The sequence below is a fragment of the Etheostoma spectabile genome, chromosome 14 (assembly GCF_008692095.1).
Source record: "Etheostoma spectabile isolate EspeVRDwgs_2016 chromosome 14, UIUC_Espe_1.0, whole genome shotgun sequence".
Taxonomy (NCBI): Eukaryota; Metazoa; Chordata; class Actinopteri; order Perciformes; family Percidae; genus Etheostoma; species Etheostoma spectabile.
In genome coordinates this window covers 6,963,656-6,976,893 of record NC_045746.1, presented here as the reverse complement: position 1 = coordinate 6,976,893, position 13,238 = coordinate 6,963,656, and the positions used below count along the sequence as shown (strand labels likewise).

General features: G+C 40.9%; 1 protein-coding gene across 5 annotated transcripts in view; it reads right to left on the bottom strand.

The window, feature by feature from the left end:
- Positions 1-13,238, bottom strand: part of arhgef2a (Rho guanine nucleotide exchange factor (GEF) 2a) — a 31,031-nt gene that overhangs the window by 11,548 nt on the left and 6,245 nt on the right. For 4 of the 5 annotated variants that reach the window (XM_032536200.1, XM_032536203.1, XM_032536202.1 and 1 more), the window contains exons 4-14: positions 12,428-12,488; positions 12,029-12,161; positions 10,929-11,038; positions 9,251-9,394; positions 8,838-9,088; positions 5,883-6,008; positions 4,732-4,849; positions 4,045-4,121; positions 2,818-2,989; positions 783-859; positions 497-669 (exon numbers count right to left, since the gene is read on the bottom strand). In XM_032536200.1, the coding sequence (XP_032392091.1) occupies positions 497-669; positions 783-859; positions 2,818-2,989; positions 4,045-4,121; positions 4,732-4,849; positions 5,883-6,008; positions 8,838-9,088; positions 9,251-9,394; positions 10,929-11,038; positions 12,029-12,161; positions 12,428-12,488 (1,442 nt within the window). The remainder of the gene's footprint in view (positions 1-496; positions 670-782; positions 860-2,817; positions 2,990-4,044; positions 4,122-4,731; positions 4,850-5,882; positions 6,009-8,837; positions 9,089-9,250; positions 9,395-10,928; positions 11,039-12,028; positions 12,162-12,427; positions 12,489-13,238) is intronic. The other variant, XM_032536201.1, reaches the window with a different exon arrangement.

Sequence of the window (13,238 nt, the reverse complement as noted above, 5' to 3'; positions counted from 1 at the left end):
GCATGTGTGAATCACAGGTTGTGGGAGGGAGATGGACAGATATCCCATCTCTTCACATATATAGCATGGAGCTGTCGACGGTGCTGAAAGTGCTGAAACACTTTGCTTAGATAGTGACGGGCAGACAAGTAGTGATAAGAACAATCAAGGATTAACTTGAGATTGTGCAGCAGAAAAATAATTAAATTTAAGTGACCACTTGGCCCCTGGTACTTTCATGCTCATCATCTAAATATATAAACACATTTTGCCATTTTCACTATCTCATGAGAAATGAACTACAGTACCTCAGCAGTCAGTTATGCATTTCATGTGTTTTCTACCAAAAACTGTGAAAATAAGACTCCAAACTGCTATAAATCTGATTTATATTTTAACACCCAGACATGAAATTGATATTGATTTTTCGAGCCCACTCTCAGAAAGAATGTCGAACTTAAAAATGTGAAACTTAAAATTAAAAGTTGTATGTTTATGTGTGGGTGCATTTTCCCACCTGCTGACGGTGCGCTGGATGTGGCGTATCCAGATGTTCTTCTCCTCCTTGGTGGCAGCATGGAACTCGTACATCTCAGGAGGAGAGGAGTCGCTGATGAGGAACATCCCACGCTCCTGGTTGGCTATATCCCTCACTATCAGGTTCTGAAGAGACAGTACTGGAGACTTGTCCTGAATCACACAGGAAAGGATTATTTAAAAGCAGTAACACAAGTAACAAGTAATCCGTTGGCAAATTCCCTATTAGTGCGTTTTTGTTTGTGTGTGTGAGTGCATTTTCTTACCAGACATGGAAAGATGTATTTTTGGTCTTTCTCCTGCAGAAACACCAGGATGTCTGTCATCAATAAGACCTGTGTATCTACACAAACACACAAACGCGCACACACACACAAAGACACAGTATACAAGCACACACCAAAACACATTCAAGTTGTTTTTCCATCAAGCACACATTTGAACATGCAACTCTGCCTACCTTAAAGTTCGAAAATGCTTCTTTTGTCATAATTTTCTTTTTCCTGTCTGCCTCTTCCCTATTCACTTAAACAGCTAGTTTAACTTCTATTTGTATGCTTTGGCAGGCTGAGACGCTCTCCTGCAGTACAGACCGACAGGGTCTGCTCTAGCCTTGGACGACTCGGGCCACAGAGTCTGGAAATAGAAACAGGCAGTTTTGGATTTTGCACCACTGATCCATGGTTGTTAATCAGAAACTACGAGAACCATGTCCAGGTAATCTCTACACCTCTGTAATTTTAATATTACCATGTAATAAAATGGAAACAGCCAGTTTTGCCTTTTGCACCCCTTTTTTAAGGGTTATTACGCAAAAAATACCAGATGTGTTTCCAGGTAAGAAGTCACAAGATTAAACATATAATTTGTAAAGTATTACCTTGAGACAAAAGGGTAATATTTGGAACATAAAGGGGGGATGAATTTCAGCATTATAATATGGTAATTACCAATTTTAAACTCCAAGAGGTTTTATCTAATTTGAAAGGTATTAAGATAAGATAAGATAAGATGAGATAAAAAAAAAACTTCATTAGTCCCACAGTGGGGAAAATAGCAAAGATAAACAGCAAAGATAAGAGCAGAGATAGATAAGTGTACAAGATATAATAATAATAATAATAATAATAATAATAATAATAATCGTAATAATAATAATAATTATTATTATAATTATAATTATTATTATTATTATCATTACTACGCTGATAGTAGCCCATAATACTGTGAAAACATCAACACATATTACCCCAGTTTTATCATTACAATATTAATGTAACTATATTACCACTACCCAGATTGACATATGGTTATCATCAAACCCATTCCTAGTTATTACCACGGTAATTGCATGTTATTACATCTGTTACCTTCTCATCCCCTTAATACCCCAGTATTACATCTTATTACTGTGATGTATTACACTTCGGTAATTACAAGTTATAACCTTTATATTACTTCTATATTATCACAGTTGCCCCACTATTAACATCTTAATACCGTGGTGGAATGTAAAGTGCTACCAAATGTCCTTTTCACATTCAGTGATATGTTATTCACCATATAAAGAAACTTCTGCATCAACCCCAGCATGATGTAAAACTACACATAGTCTCTCTAAACTACAGCTGCGTGATATTATGTGCAGACGGACATGTAAAACAAGATGTCAAGTATTTCTACAAAAGTCATATTTGTAATGCTCATATTCAGCATTGTATCTGTACATCATAGTGGCCCAAGGACCAACATAAGCAGCTTCTGACATTAATTTAGTGCATGCAGCCATCTGACAGAAGCACATATATTGATACATATTCAGCCTCCAATTTTAGGGCCATTTTGAAGTGCTGGGCCATTACACTAGAGCTGCAGAATGTTAATAAAATATCTAATTGCTATTGTTTTGACTGATATTGCGATTCCGATATGATTCACAATATTGGAAGGAATGATCATTTTTGTATCATTACCCTCATTTTCATTGAAAAATATTATTTTTTAAATTGATTGAAGTGTGATTTTTTTGCGAGGAGCTGGAAAAAACGATTTTTTTCTGTAGACTGTAGGATACAGGCTGGGACATCTCTACAGCACCAACATACTTTCTTTTAAAATGGTTTGACACATATTTTGCCTTTAACAAATAGTGCGCCCCCCTGCAATTTGGATATTGAACTAGTTCATATTGCGATTTCAATAAAATTGCCATTACACATGGCACTCCACAGTGTTGACCATAATGTCCACATTTATTCGTTAACTTTACACCCAGACTAACATTTTCACAAGGTAGTGTACCTTTGGGCCGGGATCCCGGGGTTTTCCAGAAAAGGGTCCCTTCATGGACAAGTCTCCGGCGGGACAGCTCTCCAGGCTTGAACAGTCCTCCACCCCTTACTTTGGCCTCGGACCGCTGGTCCAGCTTGGCCTGGATCTCTTGCAGCCGCTGTGTTTGCTCCAGGTCCTCCATCTGCCAATGAGTACAGAGCTGTCAACACCAATCAGCATCACAGCTGCCAATCCCACCAATCGGGCTGGTGCAAGGGCCCATTCATTGCTGTTTTCAGCTTTAAATATTATTGCTAATAATACCTGGTAACGGTGGTATTATTTATTATTATTGTATAATTATTGTCGGTGGTGGCAAAACCACCGCTCGCCACCTTCTTTTCTCTCTCTTTCCACCTTTTATACTTCTTTCCAGTCTGACAGTGTGCACGCACACACACACACACACACACACACACAACACACACACACACACACACACACTCACCCACGCACACACGCATGCACATACACATTCATACATACGCACTCACCCACGCACACACGCATGCACATACACATTCATACATACGTACTCACCCACGCACACACGCATGCACATACACATTCATACATACGCACTCACCCACGCACACACGCATGCACATACACATTCATACATACGTACTCACCCACGCACACACGCATGCACATACACATTCATACATACGCACTCACCCACGCACACACGCATGCACATGCACATACACATACACACACACACACACATATACACACTCACCCACGCATGCTCATACACATACACACACACTCACACACACACACGCACCGCCCCCACTCATTAATAAAGTCTCTATACAGCTGTCTGGTAGAAAATAGATTAAGTTATTTTCTATTTTCAAACACACAGGCATGCACACATGTACTTACACATGCACACACACAAGGCACACACACAGGCACGCGCGTCCGTCTGCACTCACACCACACACACACACACACACACACACACACACATAAGCAAGCACACATGCACGTACGCACACACATAAACAACTTATATCCGTTTGATCTTTGAGTCAACTTTTGTAATTTTCCTTTAATCATTGTTTTGTTTCTGTCTTCCACAAATGGAAAAAATATAAAAAGAAATCACGTATTATATAGACGGTCTTGATTAGGAGTCAAAAAATTCTTATAGCTATAAAGGTGTCGAATATTGTGGTCATAGAGTACCTGTTGGTCTATTGAACTAAGAAGTTCTCTGACCATGGAGAGAGCCTGGGCAAGAAAGGAGGCTTCTTCTGCATCATCTGGAAGAGAAACAAACAGCATTATTATTGACATACAAGGACCTAAAGCAATGGTCCCAATGTACACAGAATATTACGTAGCCACCATTATCCATCAATCGTGTCAAACATTTAACTGTTCCTAGACAGACCAAAACATCTCTTTAAAAGTATTATTGCTTGAATGATTTTGGATGGTGACAGTTTCTCATGAACAAAGATCTAACTGCAGTAAAGTTATTTTTGTTCAGATAGATATAGCAGAACTATGTGCACATAGAATGTATATCTCTCTTATTGCTGCAGCCCAAACCGTGCACGGTGTGGGGGTGCAATTTTCAGTATTGGTCCAGAACCCTACAGGGACCTCAAGTAAAAATGGACACACTAAGCCTAACCCTGCCAGCAGGGGCACTATAACCTTACAAGAGGAGTGGAGGCAAATGGCTTCTCCATGTAGGAAAACAGCTTTTGTCTGAAAGGTGAAAGGTTCCTAGCTATATAGCTATATAATGCTAGTTTGTGCCTAAACTGAATGTCCTGTTATGTCATGTTTTCTGCAAACAGGCCGAAAGTTTTCCGATTTGACACTGACAGTGATGATAAAGCCATTGTGACTGGGGTGATTTACCAGTGGTATTTTCCAGAATGCGCTGAACAATGACAGGATACTTGGAGATCCGCTGAGTCACCAACAAGATGCACTCCTGAACACCATGGCAACGTAGCAAGGGTCCACGACTCATCCGCTGCCCACAGACAGAGAGACACACACTGGCAAAATGATCCTGGCTGACATTTCTTTTTGCTGTGTTTAAAAGGCAACTTTGTACACAAGAAAAAAGACCATTGTTTAGTAAAAGACAAAACCAACCTAGGCTGAACAAAGTGCTGTACAAAGTTATATTGCGTTATAAAAAACAAAGGAAGCCAACAAAAATATAGACACAATGAACAACAAACAACACACTTCTATACAATTGTCCCTAAACTTTACGCCAAAGGAATAGCTAAAAGGAACTGATTAGACGATCTTAGGTTCCTGGAGGAGTGATGTAGGGTAAGGAGATCAGCAATATAGTGTATGAAGGGGCCAATCCATGTAATGCCTAAAAACAAGTAACATTACCTTAAAATCTGTTCTATATTTGACCTGTAAACAGTGACATTATCTGTGCTGATCCCTAGGACCTCAATCAGAAATGAAGTAAGTAATCACACCATCAATACCCCACCCCCAGCGTGTGTGCCTCTGATACCCCTTTCACACCATTGGCTCAAACAAGGTTTTACCCATGTTAACTGTGTGTTTGAATGGATTAACCCTCTGCCACCGGGCTTCCGACCCAGGTCACCAGGTGGGTTAGATCAGGGTATACTAGGGTCAATTTAAATGTGAATAGCACACAATGGTGTGTATACCCAGAAATGACACCTTGATCCATAAAGTTAAACAAAGCATGTTTGCAAGTAGTGACACACACACTCACATACACACACACACACACACACACACACACACACACACAGATATACACATGGATTAACTCACACACTATACAAACTTGTATGTGCATGTGACCATGTAAAAAGTTGTGCTCCACATTCTTCTGCAATCATATAATATAAATTTGACAAAAGCCATATACAATACAATACCATACAGTTCACTTCCTGTGTATAAACTCTAAATTCACTTATTATGAGCGCTCTTTTTTCCTTTGTTATGTAATGCGTGCTGTGTATTTGCATGTGTTTAACTGTGTTCTGTGTCTGGCTCACCCGTATGAAGCACTGGAACTTTTTGTCTCTGGCCAGCAGTTCTTTGTACAATTTGACAGCCTTCAAGTGGCGGCTGCAGAACTCAGCGTAGGTCTTTCGCATGTCGTCTGCACACTGGTCTGAAAACTGGCAGAAGAACACATGCATGTGACTGAGACAGAACTTGTGCTTAAATGCGAAGAATGTCACTGCTCACACCTGCAATATGTATTCAGATTTCGGTTGTCAACATACCAAATATTTCTAGGAAACAATCACAAGTAAATAGCAATCTCACAGAAAACATTATATAAAGCAAAAAAGCAATACAAATCCTGTATGGTCAGAGTTCACTAATTTTGACATATGGGAGTGTATGGGACTATGGGACAATTATTGGTCCGTGGCCTCTGTCATTTTTATGGAGCAGACCCATTATGACAGAGTCATCCGCATCTTTATTGATGGTTCTATTTACATATTTGCTCTGACACATGTTCATATGTAGAATGAACATGGGTGAGAGTACGCACTCCTGTGGTGAACCTGTAAAAGAGTAAAGGGGCGGCTGGGGCTCAGTGTTAGAGCGGTCGCCTGCCAATCTGAAGGTTTGCGGGTCGATCCCTGGCCCTGCAGTCCCATGTTGAAGTTTCCTTGGGCAAGATACTGAACCAAGAGTTGCCCCTGATGCTGTGCCATCAGAGTGTAAATGTGTGTGAGTGTTTATCTGATGAGGAAGTGGCACCTTGTACGGCAGCCTGAATGGTTCCTGTACTATGTAAAAACGCTTTGAGTAGTTGTTGAGACTAGAAAAGTGCTATATAAGAACAGTCCATTTACATAAAGCTGACCAGCTCCAGTCACCCTAACTCTGTGTGTCCTGTCCAAAATCCAACCAACAAGATTAGGACAAAAATCTAATTTCTCAACAAGGGGGTTGGCTGAAACATATGGTTGTATTGTGTTAAATGAAAAATCAATGAAAAGAATTTGTGCCCTCAAAGTGTTGAAAAGCAAATGAAGCAGAGTGAGAGTGGCATCTTCCCTGTGTGGCCTTTAGGCAAACGGCATGGGACCACTTGGGTGTGCATGTTCAGTGATCCTTAAATTCTGTGACTATATCAATTTTTCAAAACGTTTCATTAAAATTGAAAGAAGTGCAACAGGTCTTACTTCAGATACATCCATGCCCTGTACCGGGGTTATCTTCTGTTTCAGGGAAAGAGGGCTTTGCGTTCTCCTTTACCTTGTTAATGTAAGCTATGTTAGCCTCCTTGTGCGCGCTTTTCAAATGTACTTTCCAATTCATGGGATTGTTCCCTTTAATAAATTGTCCACATATTTTACCACCTTTCACTTCAAGGCACTTGCTTCAGTACTGCTATGATGCCGGGGGAGGGGCATTGATTGTGTTCAATTTGACATAGAATGTCAAAATTCCTGGTTTTCCGGTCAGAAACTATATACGTCTATGGCACAGAGTAGACTGTATGAAACAGGTCTATGGTCGGAAATGTCATCTCTATGAAAGACATTGACAAAGACGAAAACTAAGGACATTAACTCGATCATTTTATCTTATTTTAGTTTGTTTTGCAAACATTACATTACATTACAGTTTTAGTTAGTTTTTGTTTTTTTGTAACTAGTCATTTTTTCAGTCAACGAAATACGACTAACTGCCAATGTCTAGTTTTTGTTATTTTGTTTGTTTTCGTTAACGATTATAACCATGGATTTGACAGGGGTATTTTAAAATGAATAGTAATCTGATTAATATTTGTCATGAAAAGGGTCTCTTGGAGGCATTCAGACATTAGTGTGGCTTTTACTGAAATAGAGATCAATGCTAAATCCTGGTATATATAGAAAATAGTGTAGCATCAGCTAGCATGTTAGTAATTTTGTTGGTAATTTTTTAGTAACGTTAGCCAGTCTGACAAGTTCGGTCTAGCTTTAATTTTAGCGTTTTGTTAAGCCTTAACTTTACCTGTCATTATTATGACTATAAACAGGTTAGAAATGGAAGGTGAAGGTGTTTAGATTGCATGACTGCCATGTTTACTAGCAGTTTTACAAAGATGAATCCCTTGTTGTGAGTAGGAATGGCATATTTTACATATCTCAGTCATCCAAAATGGCGAAGACTGTGCGTGGATGCTGTATTGGCTACCCAATGGAGTGTTTTCTCTTATTATTATAACTTCTTTGGCTCTCTCTGATCACATATTGAAGGTTGTTTGACTCCCTGTGGTCTGTACATGAAGAATCATACAGATGTTTGTAGAGGCGAACGTGCTGGCCGAGTCTTCCAAGCCAACCATGTTGAACTGAAAGCGCAGCGCACACCAAGTTACAAAATTTTCAAGGTGCGCAACCACGCCATGGTGATGCCATTTTATAGCATTTTAAGGAACACAACAGTGACTATAAACCTTGCTTCAGTCTGTTGGGGTGTTGGTGTGTCAGTGTGAGTCTGTTGGTGTGTTGGTGTGTAATTATGAGTCTGTTGGTGTGTCACAGTGTGAGTCTATTGGTGTGTTGATGTGTCACAGTGTGAGTCTGTTGGTGTGTTGATGTGTCACAGTGTGAGTCTGATGGTGTGTTGATGTGTCACAGTGTGAGTCTGTTGGTGTGTTGGTGTGTCATTGCGAGTCTGTTGGTGTGTCACAGTGTGAGTCTGATGGTGTGTTGATGTGTCACAGTGTGAGTCTGTTGGTGTGTTGGTGTGTCAGTGTGACAATGCGTGGCAAGTTGAACTGAAAGCGCAGCGCACACCAAGTTCCAAAAATTTCAAGGTGCACAACCACGCGCCATGGTGATGGCATTTTATGGCATTTTAAGGAACACAACAGCAACTATAAACCTTGCTTCAGTCTGTTGACGTTTTGGTGTGTAATTGTGAGTCTGTTGGTGTGTCGCAGTGTGAGTCTGTTTGTGTGTTGGTGTGTCAGTGTGACAATGCATGGCAGTCACCTGCTCCAGCAGTATGTCCCCCAGCTGGTGAATGGTGAAGTTGCGGCTGGATCCAGACTGCAGGCTGCTGTTGTGCCGCATGAGAAGCTTTGCCAGGAAATTGGAATGTATCCTGATCAGCTGGTCCAGGCAGGGGAACATGGCATGCACGGTGCACGGGTCTAGCTGAAGCTCCTCCAGCATGCCTTGCCGGAACACCCTTTCCATGATACGCAGCGTTCGCATGTGGTGCAGCTCAGTCTGAATCAACTCTAAGAAGGACACATGGCCCCATTATACAAATACACATGCACGCATGCACACACACACAAACACACACACATCAAAGTCACATTACAGACTGTAGTAGTCAAAACATTGAATGTCTGTACTATGGGTGAGAAACTTTAGGGTTTATCAACTACTACTGTCACCATAGATGACATCCTGCCTCTTGATGACGTTTTTGCGGTGTGTCTGCAAGTAATTGTTGTCCACAGCCATGCTCCATGAGTCCGCCTTGAAGTCCTGGCCCTCGAGTTCCAACTCCTCCAACACTGAAGTGTAGTAGTTATCTCCTAAATAAAAGAAACCCATCAGCATCAAAGATGACATGCTGACAAACAATTTTACTAAGATAATATTACGATCCTGTAGCAGGTTGGAATGAGAACCAAGGTCAGCAGGTCGCGCTGTAAGTCTACCTGAAATCACAATTAATCACACCCTTTTGCGGTCAAAATCCTGGTAAAGTGGATAATAAATACAAATATCTTTAGAGTTACAACTTATGCTATTTTAGCGTCTAATTCAAGGGGAGTTGGTGGGCCAGGGTACATGTTTGATTGCAAGTTTAGCTGGCAGCTGCCACTATCCTAGGTACTCTTCTGCTCCGTGCAAGCACCAACAGCGAGAGATTCTGCATCTCACGTCATCCATGAAAAGATTGTTACAGTAGACCTTTCTTGTTGCGGATTCTCAGACCGTGGTCAGGAAGTGCCAGTTTTACCAACTGATGTAGCCACCGTGTCTTGAGAGGCTTGTTGTTTTTATTGTTCACTGTTCATTCCCATTACATCGTCTTTGCTATCTCTTTTTCCTCTCGTTTATCCCTCACACAACAGCAATCATACGCTAATGTCACTATCCGCTCCCTGACGTCACTTACTCAACATGCCGGACATTCTCGCTCTAACTTAGACTACTCTCCTAACCGGGAACCCATTTTCATGTAAGAAACTGAGAAGCTAGTTTTCATAGAGGCGCACCTGCCACTCATGCTAAAGAAGTAAGCTGATATTGTGGAGGATTATTCATTTGCAGTTGGTCTAGCCACATTGTTGTACTCTTTTCAATAGCAAGGACCACACAGACCAGATACCTTAAACAATTTCATATTGAAAGATGATTGAAATGCAAGGCATGAAGTTACTGGTATGAAAGATGTGAAGTCGCATGATGGTTCCCCCAAAGCATCCAGTTACTTCAAACGAAGAAGAATGGAGCTGAGATTGTTGTGATCTGAACAGATCACCAGAGCGGTGGAACGATTCATGAGACCAATGGCCCACAATTGTATTCATTGTTTTGGGATCCCATTTGAAAGGCAGAGGAGGCTACGATGGATGGATGTAGCCGGGAACAATTGGTATAATCAACTGCCCAAACTTTTGTAATTTATATTTTATCAACTGGGTCGCTTAACTCATTCATCGCTACCTAATGTCTACATTAATTGAGCGTCAGCATCAGTTCTGGCAGGCCAAGTAGTCAAGACACTGCTAACCACTATTGGCTAATAACACAGTCGCATCAGCTGAGCTGCAGCAGCTAATCTGCATCAGCTGGTCAACTCACCTCGCTGCTAAATGGCTGTACTCAAACAGGGTGCCTGACACAACTACTCCTAATGGGACTTTTCACCCCCCATTGCACTATCCTGCTATGCTATAAATACTTGCCTCATTTACCTCACAATCACATTTTACCAATAGCAATAATCTCTGCATTTCAGCTCTTAACCCTACACTATCTTGCTGCTGCACTATTCAACTTAACAACTACACACCCCCATCTCTCCGCAGCTATGATGTATTTTTTTAGTTCTGATACCGTCATCATTGAGAGACTCCACTGACATAGCTCTGGTCCTGAAGCTCAGGGAGTCTGTGGACTGGGAAAGGATCCTGCGCAGTCCCAGGGGAGAGTCGTCATTCAGGGTCCTACAACACACACACACACACACACACACACACACACACACACACACACACACACACACACACACACACACACACACACACACACACACACACACACACAGATGTAATCAAATGTGCAATTCACTAGTACAACACAGTAACTTTTTCACCACATTTAATCAGTGTGTACAATGGCATTCATATGAAGTAATTGTCTTTCACAATGCAATGGCCACATCACCTTTGATATGCTTCTCTTCTAATTTGCATTAATCACCGAACCGTTTGGTAAACCTACAGATTTTGAATTGGTTTTTCATCTTTATAAAATGTGTGTCTGTATGAACATGTAAATCACATGGAGCAGGATAGACAGCAAGGAATAGGAAAAACCTTTGGACAAGGGGTCTGTCACAGAGGTAGGCATGAAAAGGGAGCAAGAATTTAAGAAGGTTTCACCTGCACAGCTGTTTTTTCAAATATTTTTTATTTCATTTATATTTAAGGTCCCAGGACCAAAGAGAAAATAAAAAAATACACAGAGAGGAAAGACAATAACACAACAAAGCTTGCAGCTCATTAGTAAGACACACAAAAACAGACACACAAACAAAAGACATCAACAGAGAGACGGACACAAGACACACTGGACCAAACATATGCACAGACAGCAGCGAGGGGGCAGAAACAAAAGTGTACAACATGCACTTTAAGGACTCAGCCTTGCTGAGCCACAAATCCAAAGTCCAGTGTAGTGCTCCATTTATAAGAGCAGTAGAGAGCTCCATGCATATAAGATCCAGAAAGGAAAGGCTCCATGTCTGAACAGGGCTTAATCTGTATATCTTGAAATGAGAATGCCAAATTGCAGGATAAGAGCTACAATTATTGTCCTTGTGGAAGACCTACAGTAAGGCGAAGCAAGACCATATCCTTGGGTGCCTGTGTCTAAGCTAGGGTTAAGAAATGCACATTGTGTTGTAGCTGCTGAATAATGAAAATGAGGCTCACCCTGCAATGTTGTTTGTGGAGACACTCTTGGACAGGGATAGGGTGGAGCGACCACGGCGAGATCCCAGCAGGGACTGTCGGAAGCTGTCCGAAGGGTAGATGGCTGAACTGGGACGCTCGCGCATTCCAGGAGCTATGGAATGAAAGAAGTTGCAGGTAGGGGGGTAGAACAACACAAGGGAGAACGACAAGGTATGGAGATGTGGGACGAAGAAGAAGAATATAATGACGAAGAAGATGAAGCAAACAGGAGTAGGAGGGGAAAATGAGTTTGATCATAAAGAACAGAAAAAAACATTTTTTAAGAGAGGGAGAAAGTAGAAATTGCAAAAGGAGAATTACTTGAGGTAAGAAGGGACTTAAAGTTGGAGTTTGCACATGTGTGTATGTAGCTCTTACTTTTTGTGCGCAGTGTAACATTCTGCAAGGAGTTATTCCTCATTGGGATAGTCTTCTGCTGCTGTGTTAATCAAGGACACAAATCAGTATGTAACATATACAGAAGCATTTTATTTTTTTTTTATCCTTGCACCTTAAGCCAATGCCTTGATTTATTAATTCAATAAAGTTGTTTTCCATATTCTCAATAGTGACAGCTATCAGGTTTTGACTTTAGATGCGTATCACCTTATAGCACCTTAAATACAGTGTGATGTTAGTTTTAATTTTTATTTTGTCCACACATGTCATCCATTATCAAAGGCCCCTGATCTGCTGGAAGATTCAAAGTGTATTGCTAAGAGTAGAACTGCACCTGCCACAGGGAGATTTGCAACATGTTGCCAAGGTATAAATGTGATTGTGGGCACCTGGAGACCAGAGCCACGGGAACATATTTTGACTTGTGGGTGCTGACAAATTTAACTGAATGACGTTTTCAGCCAAAATCAACCACCACACACCAAACTGCATCCATCAAAATGTATTGAACTGTATTGAGATTCAATTCATTATAAATCGCCTATTCAACTGATCCCAAAACACTGGAAAATAAAAGATTGTTGTCACTATTCTACCAAGTTAATAACAATAATAATAATGTATACTTTATTAATCTCGCAAGGGTAAATTACAATGTTTTTACTCTGTTGTTATTACACACATTACACACAGGCCAGAATTACACACACACATTTTCAGGACCTATACATGTACTAAATGGAGAGATGTCAGAGTGAGGAGGGGGCTGCCCATGGAAAGACACCCCGAG